Here is a 20,385-nt window from a genome sequence, read left to right on the forward strand (position 1 = left end):
AGAAATAAACGTTGGTGTTTAGATCATTGATTCGCCTTGGATTGGGTGCTTCAATTGTAATCAAAGTGATCAGCCAATCAGTGGCGTGTGATTATTATTGAATCACGAGAGCTGGCAAGCCAATTCTACCTTCCTATTTTGAAAAGGAATTGAATTTATGTGAGCTGCTTGGACGTCAGTGCCTTGCTTGCAGGAGCTACAATTTGACTTGAAGGCAGCTGGGAGGCTAGAAAGGAAAGGCTTATAAAGAGACCAGTAGAAGCCTAATAGAGCATAGAGGGAGAAGAGAGAGAGAGAGCTTGAGCGTATGAAGAGAAGAGTAGAAGCCTGTGGAGTATAGAGAGGCTGTTAGTATCGGATAGTCAGAGTCGATTCCCCACTCCGAGAGAGAGAGAGAGAGAGAGAGAGAGAGAGAGCGGGCTGTGAACCATGGCATCCTACCGGCACCCCTGCCTTGCCCACCTCATCATCCTCCCTTTGATCCTCCTCTTTGTCTCTGATCAATCTTGCCAGCTTGCTTCTGCCAAGACTAGATACTTCCATTTCACTGTACGTTGCATTTTGATTTTGACAACAGCTCTCCTACTGATCTCTCCGTTGTAATGTAACTGTCTCCTCCTTAATCGACAGGTAGAGTTGAGGTAATCCATTGTTTATTGCTGAACAGATCCAGTTTGCGAGCGTCACACGTCTCTGCCACACCAAGTCCCTGGTCTCGGTGAACGGCCAATTCCCGGGCCCAGCTAGCTACGTGAGAGAGGGTGACAAGGTGGTTGTCAATGTTACCAACCTGGTCACCTACAATGCCACTATTCACTGGTAATTCGACCGCAACTGATCCCCAGGCCCCATTAGCCCCCGGGGAGGTTTGTCGCGAGACTGGGTTGCTAACCGGATGACCAGCTCTGAAGCCTTAACATAAAAATCCTCTCGTGCGCACATGCACATGCACGTTGTGTTCTTATAATATGCAGACCGTGCATAATATCCCTGATATGGGTTGCCCACCTCTGAACTGCACACGCAAACACTACATACAATGTAGGCTAGTTTACATGAGCTGCGAATCAAATCCAACCCTACGTAGTACGCAGTAAAGCCACTGGCTCACTTTCACCCAATGTGTACAAACTCCTTTTTTTGTTTTTTCTTGTGTGGCTCCCCCAATTCCACAATCTCTGCAGTGCCCACTTGCAAGCTTATTACTGATGTCCGTCTGCATTTGGATTTTAACTCTGGTAGCAATGTGCATTTGGTGAAAGATCAGCTTTGGAGTCGGCTTTTGAGACCGTAATAATCATGAACCTGATCTCTTTTCTCTGCATTCGACTGTGACAGTGTGTGATTGTGTGTTTTACTAGGCATGGAGTCAGGCAGGTACTGTCTTCATGGGCTGACGGGCCGGCCTATATCACACAATGCCCAATCCAACCAGGCCACTCTTATGTCCACCGCTTCCAAGTCGTCGGACAGCGGGGCACCCTCTTTTGGCATGCCCATTTCAGCTGGCTTAGAGCTACTGTCCATGGTGCCTTCATCATCCTTCCCAAGCACAACGCACCTTTTCCTTTCCCCAAACCACACAAGGAGATGGAACCCCTCATCCTAGGTAACATGTATCCACCATTAACGCTACAGCACTTATAACAGTTCTTTTTTATGCATTCACCTTGAGTCAATGTTCTTCAGGTGAGTGGTGGAATGCAAATGTGGAGGACATTATTGCCCAAGCCTTAGCAACGGGAGGCACTTACAATATCTCCGATGCCGTCACCATCAATGGGCAGCCTGGAAGCTTATACACCTGCTCAGCCCAAGGTAAGAGGCATATGTATGACTGCTGCGGCCAGCAGAGGTTGAGGATGGATTACGATCTATTTGAGCTAGTAAACTTCAGCAGTCGTGGTTTTAGTAAGCATTATGGTAATGAGCAGGATCCCATTGAGAACTTGATCAAGCTGTTCCCTCAATCGCATAACTCTTCGTGGGCTATGCATGGATTGCAGGCACTGCGGTGTACAATGTGACCCGGGGGGAGACATACCTTCTACGAATAATCAATGCGGCCGTGAACTTCCAGTTCTACTTTGCCATAGCCAACCACACCATGACAGTGGTGGAGGTGGACGCAGAGTACACAGAGCCCTTGCCAACGGACATGATCATAATAGCCCCGGGGCAGACGACGAACGTGCTGATAAAGGCCAACGGCTCCGTATCCAACTACTACATGGCGGCTTCTGTGTACTCTCCCCCAAACATCAGTATGGTGCCATTTCCTCAGACCCCCACAACTGCCATACTCCATTACAAAGGGGCAGAGCCTGCCTCGTTCCTGCTGCAATCGGACACATCAAACAAGAGCACGCCCCCTTCGTTGGCCTTGCCTAGCTTCCCTCTGGCCAACGACTCCACCTTCCAGGTGAACTTCACCCAGAGCCTGAGAGGGCTGAACTTCTCTCGAGGGTACTACTACTATGATGTGCCCAAGGCGGTGGACATCGACCTGCTCCACACTGTGGGATATGCCCTTCAGCCCTGCAACAATGCCACCAGTACAGGAAGCGCCGCCGACTCGTGCCAAGGACCCAATGGCACCATCTTCAGATCATCCATGAGCAACATCACCTTTGTCAACCCTCCAAGACTGTCCCTAATTCAGGTGATCGGGGTGTTGCAAGTGACAACTGCGAGTAAATATTTAAATCATGCCGGGGACACTAGAAGAGCAGGAGTAGGATTGACACTAGAGTTTGCAGGGCAACATGAATGCTGTTGATTAATGCGGAACCCCATAGTCACAGAGACAGAGAGAGAGAAAGAGAGAGAGAGAGAGAACTGCGAGCGCAGGTTAGCGTCATCTATCTATTTAGGAGAGACTTGCCACAAAGACTACCTCTGATGATGATGATGATGGCGACGATGGAGCACCTCCATTGCAGCGGCCCACAGTACCAACAAGCACACACACACACACTCTGATGATGATGATGATGGCGACGATGGAGCACCTCTGATGTCTCTGCAGGGCCTCACACGCACGCACACACACACACACACACACACTCTCTCTCTCTCTCTCTCAGCCTAGAACTTAGAAAAGTCTGGCCATATCTAAAGTCTAGCCTAATCACTCGTGTGCCGTGGCAAATGGCAATGTGGCTAATGAGCCTTCCGAAAGTTTGAGAAGGCGCGTGTCCTCCGGTGGATCCCCATGAAACACGGGCGCTTCTCCTCCTAAATTCTTATTTTAAAAACGAGGATCGGCCAAGAATTTAGCTTATCCCCACAACAAAGTACATATTTACATGTTATATTTGTGTGTGTGTGTGTGCACACATGCAGGTGCGTGCATGGGGGTGGGGTTGTGTATGTAAATATGTATGTATGTTGCATGCTGCTTGGTAGATGTATCTCTCATTCCGTCAGTCGATTGAATGCAATGGCAGGCCTACTATGACCACATAAACAGAGTGTACACCTGGGATTTCCCAGATGTCCCAATGTTCCAATACAATTACACTGGTGTCAATCCGGCAGACAAGGCAGCATTGCCAGGGACAAGGGTGAGGGTGATCCCATTCAACAGCTCCATTCAGGTGTGTTACTTTGTTGGAGACAATACCCGATGGAGGGGGGTGGTGTTTATTAACCGTATAATGATAACGACTAGCTTTTTTTTAAAAAACCATGACTTTATCCGTGAATATGAGCCACTTAAAATGGTTCTCCTCGGAATTCAGGTCGTTTACCAGAACACAGCCACACTCTTTTTTGAGTCGCATCCCATCCACCTTCACGGCCAAAGCTTCTATGTGGTGGGCACTGGCATTGGCACCTTTAACCCCGCGACCGATCCAGCCAACTTCAACCTTGTCAACCCCCACTCTCGCAACACCGTAGCTATCTACCCCGGTGGCTGGGCAGCTATCCGATGGCAGGCAATGAACCCAGGTAAACATAGAATGTGCTCTCGCAAACCTTCATTATCCCTATGTTGCCTTGTTCCACTCAATAAAATGCCTAAATTTCTGCTCAATTCCTACCGTTTTTAATGTACTTTTTTGGTTAGGTTTGCTTGGTAAATAGTCAAACTATTTGGGTTAGCCTTACCAAGGAAGAGTTATCCGCAAACAGCTTGCAAACTCTGATCTTCTCCCTAGGTTAAGGTTGCCCCTCAAAGCTATCCTTGGGGGCAGTTTAGGGAGTGCCCCGGTTAGATTCTCGTTCAAAATCTATAACTTAACCAAAATCTACAATGGGATGTGCAATAAGTTAAGTACAACATTATTCAAATCATATTACTAAACCTTTAAATCTAACACCAAGATCTACTTCCATGTCATATGAAGGCTTATTCCTTATACCGAACATCTGGTTACATAGGATCACTAGGCTCGCTTTCAACTTGTATTGCTAAAACACCACCTTCATTGCATTTGCTTGTAATGTACTTGGCGATGCAGGACATCATCTTCACTAACGTGTTGTTTTGTGGTTTGATCAGGAGTATGGTTTGTGCATTGTCATTTTGACATACATCAATCATGGGGCATGGACATGGTCTTCATCACCCTTAATGGTGTGGGACCTTCCCAAACTTTACCACCACCGCCCAGTGATTTACCACAGTGTTAGTGGTTATGCAAGATTTAGATTTTGTTGAGGCCACATTTCCTCATATTGGAGATTTTGTATTGAGGCAATTACATTCAGTAATTATTTTGTATGATTTTTGACAAATAGTTAATTTGAGGAGCAAAGACATTTTTGCATTGTCTTACATGCATATAATGTGTTTGTCTTGCTTGTGAATGTTCTACACCCATTCAAAATCTCTATAATGTAAGCAAGATTTCACTAAACCTAACATATTCAACCAATAGGAAGCTATACATGCCTTGTTTGATGTCTAATGAGAGAGAGAGAGAGAGAGAGAGAGAGAGAGAGAGAGAGAGAGAGAGAGAGAGAGAGAGAGAGAGAGAGAGTGTGTGTGTGTGTGTGTGTGTGTGCATCAAAAGATCATGCATTCAATTAGCAACAAGACAAAGTAAAACACAAACAAAATTGATGAGAACAAATAGAAAGCAACTCAATAACACATGAAGATCATAGAGAGATCACACAATGCTTGCCCCAAAGTGAGGCACTAAGAATATTGGTGACTAGTCTCCAACTAAGTTTTAGTGAAAAATGAGTATAATGCAAAATTAATGGCAATGGGTGCCTAATAGGGTTTATTTTATATAGGTTATAAATGGTGGGTGGGGGACTTTAAGAGGGTCACAAGGATAGTCACATTGATGAGACCCACGATGACTAAGTACAAGCACCTCACTAGAGAAACCCCAATATCACTTTATAAAATAGCATGCATAATTCTAACTCTCCCTCTTCATATTTGAGAAATTCTATGAGTAAGAAGAGATAATAATGATACAAAGAAGTTAAGAAACTAGGGGAAGTATGGATGCCACATTCGTGCACATAGATGAGATGTGCCTTAAGGATGGAGCAAATAAAATACTCAAATACAAAGCATGGAATGAAGAAAAACTTGCCACAAGGCATAGCTCTCCAACATCTAGGGTAGTCCAAGAAAGAGTTGCTCAATGCTCCAAGAAGAACATCCAATAGTCTTCAACTATATGCATCATTTAGAAGGTCACACAATGTTGAAGTGGAATTGGTTCTCAAGCCATTGATTACAGTAGGGACTAGACTCATGAAGTACCTCCCAAGAACTAGTGTTGGATTCTTGTGAGGAAGTGAAACCAAATGGACACCCAAGATACACTAATCACAAATCACTCCTCCTTAAGGTGAGTGTCAAATATTTATAGGGGAGATTGTTGGCTTCCTCCCTCTCAAGCACCAATTACCATAGTTCCCCTTGACTGATTGACTTCAACTTGCATTAACAACTCCTCAACCCCTCCACCAAAGGTACACCAACAATGGCAATAAGTATCTCATGAGAGAGACTTAAAGCAAATGCAGCTTAATACTCAAGAGGAGGCATAGGCTATCCATGGTGAAGAATACTCCATGCCTCAAACATCTCGAGTAGTGTACTTGAAATAAAACTAAAAAGATGCCCATGCACAAGCCACGAAGCTAATATGAATGTGCAATAAGGATTCCAAAGCACAATTCAAATCATACTACTAAAACTTTAAATCTAACACTAAGATCTACTTCCATTTCATATGAAGGCCTATTCCTTTTACCAAACACTTGATTACATAGGATCACTAGGCTCACTTTCAACTACTCAAGCTACTTGTTGGCTTCTTGTTTGACCTGCCTAATTGGGCATGCTTTTTGCATTGTGTTTCTAATTCTGGAGCCTTGATGCCCTTTGAAAATCTTCAAGTTCAAGGTGGCAACAATCTCATAATCTTCTAAGGGGGGTGGATGTGGGGTATTTATACTTCATATAATCACACACATGAACATGTCTCTTTCTATACCTAAAAGGTATTACAATTATATGGTGGCCTTGAGAGTGGTCTTGTCTTTCCAATGGATTTTCCACAAGTACTTCTAGTGTGTCTATTTGAGGATTCATATGCTTGATCATTATGACAACTTGTATAGCTAAAACACCACCTTTGTTTCTTTTGGTTGTCCATAATGTACTTTGTGATGTGTGACATCATCTTCACTAATTTGTTGTTTAATGGCATGTTTGGTTTGTGCATTGTCATCTTGACATACATCAATCATGAGGCATGGACCTAATCTTCATCACCCTTAATGACCCTCCCAAACTTTACTGCCAAGGGATTTACCACAGTGTTAGTGGTTATGCAAGATTTAGATTTCATTGAGGTCCAATTTCCTCATGTTGGAGGTTTTGTATTGGGCAACTACATCAAATAATTATTTCAAATGATTTTTTACAAACGATTACTATTAAGGACAAATTCATTTTTTTGCATTTTCTTGCATTCATCTAATGTGCTTGTCTTGCTTGTGGATGTTCTCAGCACCCATTTTAAATCTCTATAATGTAAGCAAGATATTACTAAACATAAACTATTCATGTAATGGAAAGCTATGCATGCCTTGTTTCACATTTAATGAGAGAGAGAGAGAGAGAGAGAGAGAGTGTGTGTGTGTGTGTGTGTGTGTGTGTGTGTGTGTTAACCCCAACACGAAGAAAGCAAAATGAAATAAAAAAGACGTAGGGCAAAGGTGGAAAAAAGGTAGCCCGACTGAAGAAAGAAGAGGAGGAAAGGCCAAAAGCTCAAGGGCAATCTTAAAAAGTCCAAGGCAAAAACAAAAGGAGAAATGTGCATTTTAAAATACAAAGGCACACCCTGAAATCTTGTAAAAGAGTGCCAGGCGGTGGAAAATCCGGAAAGCTAAAACAGAAGACGAAGACAAAGGCCAAGGCAAAGAGAAACGGAAGACAAAGGCGCACAAGGAAAAGCGCAAGTCAAAACTTTTGTAAAAGAGCGCAAGCGCATCATGGTTTAATTCAAGGAGCGCCGGGCTCTCACCCATGCAATTTGTAAATGTAGACTGGCAGTGGAAAGGAACCCAGGAAGATAGAAGGACAATGGGAAAAAGGGCCTAGCCCGGCCATGTAAAAAAGGGGAAAAGGGGATGACTGCCCAAAAGGGATTTAGGGTTTTGTATATAAAGTTGAAAAGTGAATGAGAAGCTCATTCTTGTGTTGGCAAAAAGTGGCTCTCTTCTTCTTCTTCTCTTCTTGTTCTTGCTTGCTTGAGCTTGTGCTTGAGAGAGGGAGTGTGAGAGTGTGAGGGAGTGAGTGTGTGAGTGTGAGGGACCGTGAGGTGGAGAAGCTCTCCATCTTCTCCTATCGGAAGTTGACAAGGTTGACAAGGTTGAGAAGCTCTCCATCTTCTCCTATCGGAAGTTGACGGGTGTAGTGAGCTTGGAGCGTGGAGCTTGAGGATGGAGCTTGCTTGAAGCTTGCACTTGGATCGTGGAGCTATCGGAGTGCGCGTGAGAGAAGGTAACTCGAATGGCATGGAGGTAAGCTCACTACACCCGTAGATATGGATGGCGCGTCGGCTATGTGAGAGGTAGCCATTAGTGCTCGGGCTTGAAACACTTGAAACAATAAGTGGTCCATGGGTCTTGGCGGTCGAGCAAAAGCTCCCACATTTTGGTTCCGTTGCCGGGACCAATGAATTCAAGCCTTGAGTGCTTGCGCGCTTCGAATAATCGAGCATTGAAGTAGGGTTTTCCCCGAACCAGTGCTTGAGGTAGATAGGTAGGAAGCGAGGGGGTTGAAGATGGTATTCGATCTCCTTAGCAAGCAGGTTTTTTACTTTTTTGAGATTTATGTTGTGAGATGGAGTAGTGTAGGTATTTGCTTTGTGAATTGGATGCATTAGAGTAGGAGAAAACAAACAAAAACAAAGAAAATAAGCATTAGGGTTTATTGTTGCAAAACAGGGCAAAAATCGTGCAAAAAATGGTAAAAAGCTTGCTTGTGATGCTTAAGATCGGCAAATGAGTGATTGGGGGCATCAACACTATACCCGAGAAGGGGTATAAGAGCCAAGAGGCCAAGGGAGAGCTGATTTGTGACCATTTGAGAGAGAGAGAGAGAGAGAGAGCCATTGCACGATTCGCTCCGATCTCGCCATCGACGAGCCTACTGCTCTATTCAGGTATATGAATCCCTTTCCCTATCCCCCTAGATAAGATCTGGAGGTTTATGCTAGCTATGATTGGTTAAATCGCAAGAATCGAGCAAGATCGACATCTCGTTGTTGTCGTCGCGCCGCGTTCGGCCCGTCCGAGCAGCCGCTTCTGGGCTGAGTCCCAGAATCGACCCTCGGTCTTCTTTCGCTCGGGCCCGGCCCAAGTGCCTCGGCCCGTCCCAATGACCTCGTCCGAGTGACCTCGTTCGAGTGACCTCGTCCGAGTGACCTCGTCCAAGTCTACCTTGTTCGAGTCCCGAATTCGGCCCTCGGCCCGCCCGTCCGAGTGACCCACTCGGACCCTGCAATTCGGACCAACTGGGCCAAGTGTAAATTTTTATCAAATTCTCATAAATTTGACCTGACCCGGCTAGAGCTCAACAATGCAAACTGTCAAAAGTCCTTCTAACGCTCAGATTTTAATTCTGGCATACGGAAGTGATGAAATCGTAGGGAGTGGCCGCTTAGCAGCTTGAAGTAGGCAGTAGCGAGACCTAGAGACCTAGACGCAAAGCACTGAGCAGTTAAAACCCGATTGGCCAAAAGCAAACGAGACAACATATTAGAAAAACCCTGAACCCCAAAACTGACCCCAAAGGCTACGTAGAGCTAAAGGCACATCACAGACCCATCATTGGGCTGAAACTTAGAACATTAGTTCAAAATTTGGCTAAATGGTCCTCCGAATTACACATGGTGTTTACTGTAACGGCCCTATGAAGCATGGGGAGAGGTGTGGACCCTACTAGTCCTACCAGAGCTGACATCGACTAATGCCTCATAGGGCCGATGAGGCATGGACCCTACTAGGCTGACACTGACTAACGCAGCTCTTAGCCCTTATGGGGGATCTCCACAAGCACTCATGGGGAAGTGCAATATCCTTGCAAAAATTGAAACTGAAAGCTTGCCTATCCTATTTCATGTTCCTCCAAATAGTGCTAAATATGGTAAGGAAACCCTCCTGGGAAGACCCTTCAAAAGGGCGACCAAATGTGAGGCTGGCTATGTAGCACAGAGGATACACCTGACACTACCGGGTGCGAGGATAGTCATGACCTTTAGCAAGTGTGACCTCATCGAACCTCGAGGGAAAGGCAAGCAAGGTGCTGACATAACAGTCAAGCCTGCTGACGAGAGCAAGGACTTGTTGGAAGAGTTAATGCAAGCACAAGTCGAACAATGAGAACCAGTGAGTGAGGCCATTGCCTGAAACAAGAAGGTCAGAACACAATGCCAACGATGGCCTTTGGACTTACAAATATCGTAGAAGACCCAAAAGAAGCCCAAGCCTTATAGACGAAGGCATCGATGGAGAGTCAATACAACGCCGCAATGGATATCCAAGACGTTGCTACATGCTCAAGGGTATTATGCAGGTAACCGATGGATTTGGGTACCAAAACCCCCTTTTAAACCTCCTTTGTCAAATGAAGGCCAGATTGTATCAAGAGCAAATTTGTGACCGAGCCCCTCATGGTCGAAATCAAAGAAGTGTAGGAGGAGATCTAAACGAAAAACCAAGTCTCAAGTCAAGAACAGTGGAGTGACCGAGCCCCTCATGGTCGAAATCAAGAAACCCAACAGGACCAATTGGAGGGTAGATACTCAGCCTAGCGTGCTTGACAAGCAGACATCAAACGTAATCGTTGAGGATATCCAAAATCCACTAGTTCCCAAGGAGCCTTTGATTCCCCAAGAGGATAGCAGGCATCATAGGCACAATATTGCTCATGGCAAGGGTAAATGCTCAACAAAGCAAATAGCAAAATCATCTAACAGCAGTGAGCAAATCTCCCAGCCAGTGTCAAAGCCATTTAGGAGTCCCAAGTCTCCTACACCCTCTTCCCCTGAACGGACACAGGAAGCACAACACTCGTCAAGTGCAGCTACTCAATCCCAATCTCTACCTACATCAAAGCTTCCAAATGTCCAAGAGGTAGGACACGACACCACCCTTAGCTTTCAACCTAAGGATATGCCTATGCAATCCATCGTGGCTAGCTCAACGGATAATCGATCTATGCAAGTGAATGCTCTAAGGGCAACAAATGACACAACCACTTCCAATTGCCGTAAGGACTTGACACCGCAAAATCCATCAATAGTAGCAAGTCCACTGAACTAGCTGCTACTACTTCAAATCAGGGATCATAGCAATCATCATAGCCCTTGGCCATGATACAATGCCCCTTGTAGAACGTGCCCTTAGTAGTTTGCATGTGGAGGAGGTGTCGCAACCAACTTCATTAACAACTCCAACACTTCCAAAGCGCCTAAAGCCTAGATTGGAGAAGTTAAACAGAAGGGAAGAGCTAGACTCTCCAAAAAGGGAGGTAGTTGTACCCTCACAACCTAGCAAGGCTACTCAGCATGCCACGGCTATGTCCCATGAGGACACGCCAGAGCAGGGGAAAGTTGAGGCCCAACCAAGCACATCAACGGCTGACCTAGTTCAGGGTCTTGAGTCATTAAGTTATGCACCTTCACTGACCAAGAAAAAGAGGAGAAAACAACGAAAACAACAGCAGCGAGCGACAGGTGGTTGTGGACCCCAAGAACATTGAGACCAAGAGCACTCGAGAGCTGGGGAATAAAGCATCAAGTCCATCCACCAATGAACCCATTGACGTCTCTCCTAATAGCGGTGAAACCTCAGACACATCCGTGTGCTCTGAAAAATCAAAGCAGCCATTGCCATCAACACTTGCTTTCAACACTCAATCCACCGGCAATAGAACTTGCAGCGACCAATCAAGAGTGGATACAACGTTGTCACAACAGGGTGACAAATCTATACCAATCACATCCAAGGAGAACCATGAAAAAATAGCAGCAAAACCTCAGGAAAAATGCACAATCCCCAAGAGCATAAGTAATCTTATTGTTGACCAATCTTGCTCATCTAGGCCTGAGCCCCTAGCTATGCTAAAGCCTAGGCAAACTCCTAGAACCTTGCATGAGATAGCATCCGAGCAAGCCCTCGTGGAACATAGAAGTGTCGCAGAAAGCTTAACTGAGTTGGATGCTAAGCTCAAGGTGTTTGCATGTGTCTATGTCCTTGCGGACATGGGCGCATTCCCTAAAGGGCAGCTCGAAGAATACTTGCCATTTCCCTTATCTTGGGAAGAGCAAGAACATCTTGATGAGCACTATAATAGGCTCCTGTATAAATGCATACGACTCATCTCTGGCGAGGAAGCCGATGAACTACGCTTAACGGTCACATTCAATGATGTGCTCTGCCAACCAAGTCTCTTAGGGATAGAGCAACTAAAGTGACTATCAGAGGGCCGAAGTCAGTTTGAACAGCGTTGGTATGAAAACCGTGTTGCAATGGCCAAACTAGGAGCCTAGATCATGACAGTCTCCGAGGAGCGATTGGCCAAATCGCAGTCTCAAAGAGACCCAACCTATGTGGCACCAACTTCCCTTCGAGTGCTAACTACCATTCGCAATACGGACTTAGCTGAACCTAGCCAAGAGAACTCGTTGTTTGATAAGGTTCTCACTGAGGAGGAGTTACATGTTGCCAGTAGACTCGGACAAGGTCCCATGCTACTTGATGTTGCAAAATATCTATCGGTATGAGTAAGCTGCCACAAGTATTGGATGCGTGTGCCATGATCTAGTACAATCCGGAGTTCTATAATTGGTTTTTATCCTCATGAAGCGATATGGATTCATGGATATGTATATAAATAAATAATGACTTTTGTGACCCTGTATAGACACTATCAACACATACAAGCAATAATAGTCAAGCGCAGGAAGAAGAGTTAGGGTCAACAGGCTAAGCTCACAGCCCCCCTCTCACCACATATTTAGAAGTTGCGTGACCATTTTTACCTTCAGGTGGAGGGCATGCACCCCTCATTGCCACCATGGGAAGCCTTGACCAACATCTCTGATGATGTAAGCAGGGTGTAGTTCCTCTCTATACACCTTTCCCTTTCCGATGTATCCTTGCGAGGATGAGCCCTGCCCCAATCCATGACCACCAAAAACACGTAACTCAGCATGAGCCAAGATCTGCTAATGGTTGGAGGCTAAATGAACATCATCACGGCGGCCATCCCTCTACAACAAGCATTGCACATCCCACCCCTCCCCTTCTAGTCATATGCACTTGATAACCCACACTATAACCCCTCCCATGCGAATGGTTTTATTCCGTATCAAGGCCTAACCCTTGGTTTGCATCTTGCAGGTCCCCCTACGAGAAAAACATGGAGAACCTAGGATAGCTGGCTTGTAGAGATGCTCTCTGCGGACGATGGGAACATGCAGCACACGCCCCTCCACCGGTGCACTACGTGCCCACACTCAAAAGGTATGCAAAGAAATGAGGTCCCAAGCGACATCGCCCCGAATGAAGGCCGAAGAATCCCTGGGGCCAGGGGGTCGAAGCTCAAAGAAGCACACAAGATATGGCAACACCAGTTGCGCACACCCCTAACGGACGCTCGGGCACCAAGTGCGCAAGGGCAGAAAGGGCAGCCCAGGACAGGGAAGAATTCAATGAATTGTTCAACAGCATTTTGGAAATGGTGGTGGCCTGAGATTACACCATTCATATCCTGGCCGACATATTCCCTGCCCAACCTCATGGGAGCCCCGCACCAGTAGAGCCTTAGTCGCCTGACCACCCAGACTCACCCCACCTTGTGCAAATCGAGTAGCCCCTATGATATACAAGCAACTTGACAAATCATCATGCCATAACTTTTTGTCTTTTGATGAGTAAAGGGGAAAGCTCCCCACTTGTACACACTTCCTTTACCTATCATTAATGTATGCCACGTCTTTAACAAGCAATGGAATAGGCATTGCAATTAACGTCATAGCATTCTAAAAAGTTATGTCTTAACATGATTGCATTAGCTCGATGTACTTGACGCAAGTAAGCATATACTCTCATGAAGTGACAAGTGGATGCAGGATGACATAGGTCTTCATGCAAACGTGTTCAACGCCCAAGTCATCGCAAGACCACCAACCGCACAAAGAACCGCAACAAAGCCACGCTGTTGAATGCGAAAAATCACCCTTGCAAGTGCCCACATAGCACGAACCACAGCATAGTCATAGGCTACACTCTCTTCTTGGGTCAAGCTCTACAATGAGCTCACGACGGGTGTCACCTCAATCGCACCAATATTGCAACAATGGCTCCTCTAACAACGAGGCTAGGGCACAATCAATCCTGAGCCTTCGAAGCTTGACATTTTCCAACCCATTGAAACGCTCATAGCCTCAACATATTGCAATGATTGTACTTAGGCAAAAAAAAAAGAGAAGAAAATAAAAGAATAAAAAGATACGAAGCACCCATGCTCATCACAGCACTGCACCTAGGGGTCCTCAAATTAGGTGTGTCCAGTGACCTTGGTCAGCTGGCTCCGTCCCTAGCCCCCTAGCATCCCCCACAATAATTTAGGGCACATCAAGGGCAGGACAGACCTAAGTGAGCTTGTCTCAACTATAGTTAGACCTGTCACCCTGACCCACTCTCACAATTTCCTCTTGCACTTTGCCTTAATAACATTGCAATCAATTGTGGTAAGCACTGCACGAATGGCCATGAACAGTACACCGTCCTCATCGCACAGGCCCAATGTCTACCAGCTATGGATAGTATAGTATCCCTATGTTCTATCCTGTTACGTTATGCAATCACAATGCACAGGATGTCGCATACACCTTCACGTGTACTTCTTCCCACCATGGACCACTTTGCTTCATTCACATGTCGTTATGAGAAACCAGCCTGCGGTCTTCTACCTACGTAATATCTAAGTATGCACGAGCACTCACATAATATCTGTACCAAAGTATATACACAGTTTGGGTCCTTAAGTGCAGGACAATACTCTCAGCTTGCTTAGAGTTCGACCTGTCTCCCAAAATAATTGAACTAAGTCTTGTGCACGATAAAGAAGACTAGCACTTCCCCTAGGGAGAAATCACCTATGAGAGGTTTTCAATTGCAGGTATTAAAGACTCCAACGAGGATGTCGTTCCATCTTCATCAACACTCAACTCTGCATTCCTCTCTGTATCACCCTCTAAACTTGCCATTCTACTCCATCAGGGCAACCCCCCAAAGAAGAGCCCTACCCCCAACTCCCATTTCCCTACCACCTACTTCTTAACCCACCAATGTGCCCTCAACGGTCTTCCTCCCACCTCTACCAATACTCTGCCATGTGGCAACCACACATGCCCTCGCCACCTACGTCTTCGTGCATGCTAACACCTACTACTTGCGACGGGGAGTGCCATGGGGCTGGCACTCATCTAGGAGGGAGTAATATTAACCCCATCACGAAAAAAGAAAAATGAAATAAAAAAGACGCAGGGCAAAGGCGGAAAAAAGGTAGCCCGACTGAAGAAAGAAGAGGAGGAAAGGCCAAAAGCTCAAGGGCAACCTTAAAAAGTCCAAGGCAAATACAAAAGGGGAAAGGTACATTTTAAAATACAAAGGCGCACCCTGAAAACTTGTAAAAGAGTGCCAAGCGGTGGAAAATCTGGAAAGCTAAAATAGAAGACGAAGACAAAGGCCAAGGCAAAGAGAAACGGAAGACAAAGGCGCACAAGGAAAAGCGCAAGTCAAAACTTTTGGAAAAGAGCGCAAGCGCATCATGGTTTAATTCAAGGAGCGCCGGCCTGTCACCCGTGCAATTTGTAAATGTAGATGGGCAGTGGAAAGGAAGTTAGGAAGATAGAAGGACAATGGGAAAAAGGGCCTAGTAAAAAATGGGAAAAGGGGATGACCGCCCAAAAGGGATTTAGGGTTTTGTATATAAAGTTGAAAAGTGAATGAGAAGCTCATTCTTGTGTGTGGCAAAAAGTGGCTCTCTTCTTCTTCTTCTCTTCTTGTTCTTGCTTGCTTGAGCTTGTGCTTGAGAGAGGGAGTGTGAGAGTGTGAGGGAGTGAGTGTGTGAGGGTGAGGGACCGTGAGGTGGAGAAGCTCTCCATCTTCTCCTCTCTTCTTCTCTTCTCTTCTCTTCTCTTCCCTTGCTTGCGGTGATGGAGCTTGGAGCGTGGAGCTTGAGGATGGAGCTTGCTTGAAGCTTGCACTTTGATCGTGGAGCTACCGGAGTGCACGAGAGAGCAAGTAACTCGAACGGCATGGAGGTAAGCTCACTACACCCGTAGATATGGATGGCGCGTTGGCTATGTGAGAGGTAGCCATTAGTGCTCGGCTTGGAATGATTGAAACAATAAGCGGTCCATGGGTCTTGGCGGTCCAGCGAAAGCTCCCAGAGAGAGAGAGAGATGTGGTTCTCCTCAGAATTCAGGTCGTTTACCAGAACATAGCCATGCTCTTTTTCGAGTTGCATCCCATCCACCTTCGCGGCCAAAGCTTCTATGTGGTGGGCATTGGCATTGGCACCTTTAACCCCATGACCGATCCAGTCAACTTCAACCTTGTCAACCCCCACTCTCGCAACACCGTAGCTATCTAACCCGGTGGTGGCTGGGCAGCTATCCCATGGCATGCAATGAACCCAGGTAAACATAGCATGTGCTCTCGCAAACCTTCATTATCCCTATGTTGCCTTGTTCCACTCAACAAAATGCCTAACTTTCTGCTCAATTCCTATTGCTTTTTATGTACCTTTTTGGTTAGGTTTGCTTGGTAAATAGTCAAACTATTTGGGTTAGCTTTACCAAGGAAGAGTTATTGGCAAATGACTTGCAAACTCCGATCTTCTTTCTAGGTTAAGGTTGCCCCTCAAAGCTATCCTTGGGGGTAGTTTGGGGAGTGCCCCGATTAGATTCTCATTCACAATCTATAGCTTAACCAAAATCTACAATGGGATGTGCAATAAGTTAAGTACAACATTATTCAAATCATACTGCTAAACCTTTAAATCTAACACCAAGATCTACTTCCATGTCAAATGAAGGCCTATTCCTTATACCGAACGTCTGGTTACATAGGATCACTAGGCTCGCTTTCAACTACTCAAGCTATTTGTTGCCTTCCTATTTGATCCATCTGATTGGACATGCTTTTTGCATTGTGTTTCTCATTCTAGAGCCTTGATGCCCTTTGAAAATCTTCAAGTTCAAGGTGGCAACAATCTCATAATATTTTAAAGGGGGTCATGTATGGGGTATTTATACTCTATATAATCACACACATGAACATGTTTCTTTCTACACCTAACGGTGCCAACAAACGAAAGGTATTCCATTTATGTGGTGGCCTTGAGAGTGGTTTTGTCTTTCCAATGAATTTTCCTTGAATACTTCTAGTGTGTCTATTTCGAGATTCACATGCTTGATCATTATCACAACTTGTATTGCTAAAATACCACCTTCATTACATTTGCTTGTAACGTACTTGGCAATGCAGGCCATCATCTTCACTAACGTGTTGTTTTGTGCTCTGATCAGGAGTATGGTTTGTGCATTGTCAGTTTGACATACATCAATCATGGGGCATGGACATGGTCTTCATCACCCTTAATGGTGTGGGACCTTCCCAAACTTTACCAGCACCACCAAGTGATTTACGACAGTGTTAGTGGTTATGCAAGATTTAGATTTTGTTGAGGCCACATTTCCTCATATTGGAGATTTTGTATTGAGGTAATTACATTCAATAATTATTTCATATGATTTCTGACAAATAGTTAATGTGAGGAGCAAAGACATTTTTTTCATTTTCTTACATTCATCTAATGTGTTTGTCTTGCTTGTGAATGTTCTATACCCAATCGAAATCTCTATAATGTAAGCAAGATTTCACTAAACCTAACATATTCAAGCAGCTATACATACCTTGTTTGATGTCTAAGAGAGAGAGAGAGAGAGAGAGAGAGAGAGAGTGTGTGTGTGTGTGTGAGAGTGAGTGAGTGAGTGAGTGAGTGTGTGTGTGTGCATCAAAAGATCATGCATTCAATTAGCAACAAGACAAAGTAAAACACAAACAAAATTGATGAGGACAAATAGAAAGCAATGCAATAACACATGAAGATCATAGAGAGATCACACAAGGCTTAGCAACAAGAAAAAGTAAAACACAAACAAAATTGATGAGGACAAATAGAAAGCAACTCAATAACACATGAAGATCCTAGAGAGATGATGCTAGGAGGCATATTTCACGGTGGATTCCATGCCACGGTGGATTCCGTGAGGTTTTACGGTGGATTCCATAAACTTTGATTATCGGGGCTCATACACAAAGTGGATTCTTTGTGCGAGAAGTCGATGGGGACGCCTATCCTTTTCGAGCATTTCGTTAATTTAGTGTGTACATGGGTGATTCCACAGTGGGTGATTCCGCAAAATACATATTAAATTAATAAACGTTTATGAGTTTAGAGTGCGCACTCATGATAAATTAAGGTTAGGATTCATTTCTAACCAATTGATTTATTTATGTAGTTGAAGACTGCTAAGTATTCACTTTTGTCAGTTTAATTGTATTATTTTACTAACGATGTGTAGAGATAGCAGCAGTGGCGAAGAAAAGCATTGGAGGATAGCGTGTATTCGAGTTATCACCTATATTTTGATGGGCGCATACCTTAGGTATGGCGCCTATATTTTGTCGCGCCTATTTATTAAGGTGTTGGATATTTATTAATTATTTTTATATGTGCATGGGCGCACGATTATGATATTTGTATTTGAACATTGTATTGGGTATGCCTGACTTCTTGGGCATCCGCCCATTAGCTTTATTTCTATTTAGCACTAAAGCAAACTCAAAAGCCAAAAGCGTGCTATTTTGTAATTTGGGCTATTATTTGAGCTTGAAGATGATTAATACAAAAAAATACATGCTTTGTGGAGCGCTCACACAAGGCATGGGGGGAGATTGCACCCAATTGGTCTCTTGTTCATGTCGTGCATGCTTTCTACCTAGAGTTTTGTGCAAAAAGTAGAGTTCTTTTGTTCTTGGGGACCTTCCGACGCTCACTACGTGCGCTTACGGCATCCGATCTGTGCACTAGTGGTATCAGAGTGAAGCTGAGATCGAGAGCTTCCAATGGCTATCCATCTTGTGCGAAGGCGGAGCTCCTGGAGCGATTGAGTTCTACAGTCAGTTTCATTACGAATGGTCAATACGGGTGGATTCTTGGCGGTCAAGAACCTCTATCTACAGCCTCTGATCGCGAAGGACTAGCTTGAGGAAGCAGAGGACCATGTCAATATCTTCTTCAACAAGTCGTTTTGTAACAGAGAGTACATATAAGCTTTATCTCCATATCCACAAGTTCAATAAGCTTTAAAATAAAGCTTAGGGAGTTAATAGTAAGCTTAATAAAAGCTTACTTAAAAGAATTTCATCGACCAATATCGTGACATGCTGACACCGTGATTAGTGGCGGCGAAAAAAACGGCCCCCCTCAAAATTTGTCGTCAGTTTCAGTGTTACTAAGATTAAGTTACTTGAGCTTTATAAAATCTAAATCATCTAAGTAATCTCCAAGTTCCTCAAGTTCTATCACTCTGCAAGTTTACCAAGTCCGCAGAGATCAAAACTGACTTACCTCAATTACTCCTATAAGGATTGTTCCTGCGCAAAAGCACAGAACTACAAAATTGTTCCCTAGAAGACTCTGTTCGTATATGCAAACTTATTGAACCAATTTCAGCACACGCAGAAGATCATATGCAGTTTCAAAGAAGATTACAAACGCTGCAACCGCAAAAGACAAAGACCGTGAAAGCCAAACAAAAATCTATAAGCCTTGTATACGCGATTTTGAGCTACGCTGATCCCACTAATTGGATTTTGAGAGTGTGAGGTCTTTTGGATTTTTACAGGATGACGGAACAAAATATGGATGATTTAATGGCTGAAGGCGATCTTCCTGAACCTATGATGGAACAAAAATTGAATTTAATTATGATGCAACTTGATGAAGAATGAAGAGCCCGATAAGCTTTGCAAGTTCAATTGGCCAATTTGCAACGATCTACCACCGACAAAGATGGACCACAACCGGAAGATCTTATCCGACGTACCATCGATGCGATGCTCGAAGCTCAATCCATCCACAAAGAAACAAAGATAAGTAAAAGAAATTTCAAATTTCGTACTTTCAATGGAACTCGAGATGGAAAGACTGTACTTGCATTCATCAGTCAATTTGATGATTACTTTCATGAAGAGACATACGCTGAAAAAGACAAAATTAAATGTGTCACTAATCATTTAGTCGATCGAGCATCTCTTTGGTGGACCGTGGTTCATAAGAGTATTGAATGTCCCACTACCTGGGAGAGTTTCAAAAAGAAGTTTCTGCAGAATTTCCTTCCTCCTCAATTCCATGAAAAAGCCATAAAGCATTGGGATCTTCTACAGCAAAGAGATCGTGAGCCTATTTTCCAATACACCGAACGTTTTTGGAATGCCCTACTGCAACTCAGAATGCTTGAAGACGTACCTAAAGCAACTCACAAGCGCAAGTTTATGTCTAGATTACTTGGACATTACTACGCTGAAGTCAATATGTTTAAGCCTACAACCCTTGAAGATGCAATTTCCTTGGCTCATGACACTGAAGGCAAGATTCGAGGAAGAGACAAACGTCCACAACAATTTCAAGCAAATGGTAACTATGGTTCTAAGCAATTCAATTCGAATTTTAGAATCATGTGAGCTACTAAATTCGTAGCCCCTTGAGGTAGAGTACACATGCGAACAGGCCAAGAGGCGTCTTCATTGTGG

The 20,385-nt window shown here is 44.5% G+C and overlaps 1 protein-coding gene across 2 annotated transcripts; it reads left to right on the plus strand.

Moving 5' to 3' along the window:
• Positions 1-281: 281 nt before the first annotated feature.
• On the plus strand, positions 282-4,758 carry LOC148018545 (laccase-4-like). 2 transcript variants are annotated; one of them, XM_087661476.1, is made up of 8 exons: positions 282-549; positions 668-819; positions 1,362-1,609; positions 1,690-1,818; positions 2,007-2,662; positions 3,450-3,599; positions 3,744-3,954; positions 4,508-4,758. In XM_087661476.1, exons 1-8 carry the CDS (start codon positions 430-432, stop codon positions 4,636-4,638), a joined length of 1,797 nt encoding a protein of 598 aa, XP_087517602.1. In that variant the 5' UTR covers positions 282-429; the 3' UTR covers positions 4,639-4,758. The 2 variants fall into 2 exon arrangements, with proteins under 2 accessions (XP_087517602.1, XP_087517603.1); XM_087661477.1 differs by lacking the exon at positions 3,744-3,954.
• The last annotated feature ends 15,627 nt before the right edge of the window (positions 4,759-20,385 follow it).

Source organism: Lygodium microphyllum, chromosome 21 (genome assembly GCF_053477565.2).
Source record: "Lygodium microphyllum isolate KBCC chromosome 21, Lygodium_microphyllum_v1.1.10, whole genome shotgun sequence".
In the NCBI taxonomy this organism is placed as follows: domain Eukaryota; kingdom Viridiplantae; phylum Streptophyta; class Polypodiopsida; order Schizaeales; family Lygodiaceae; genus Lygodium; species Lygodium microphyllum.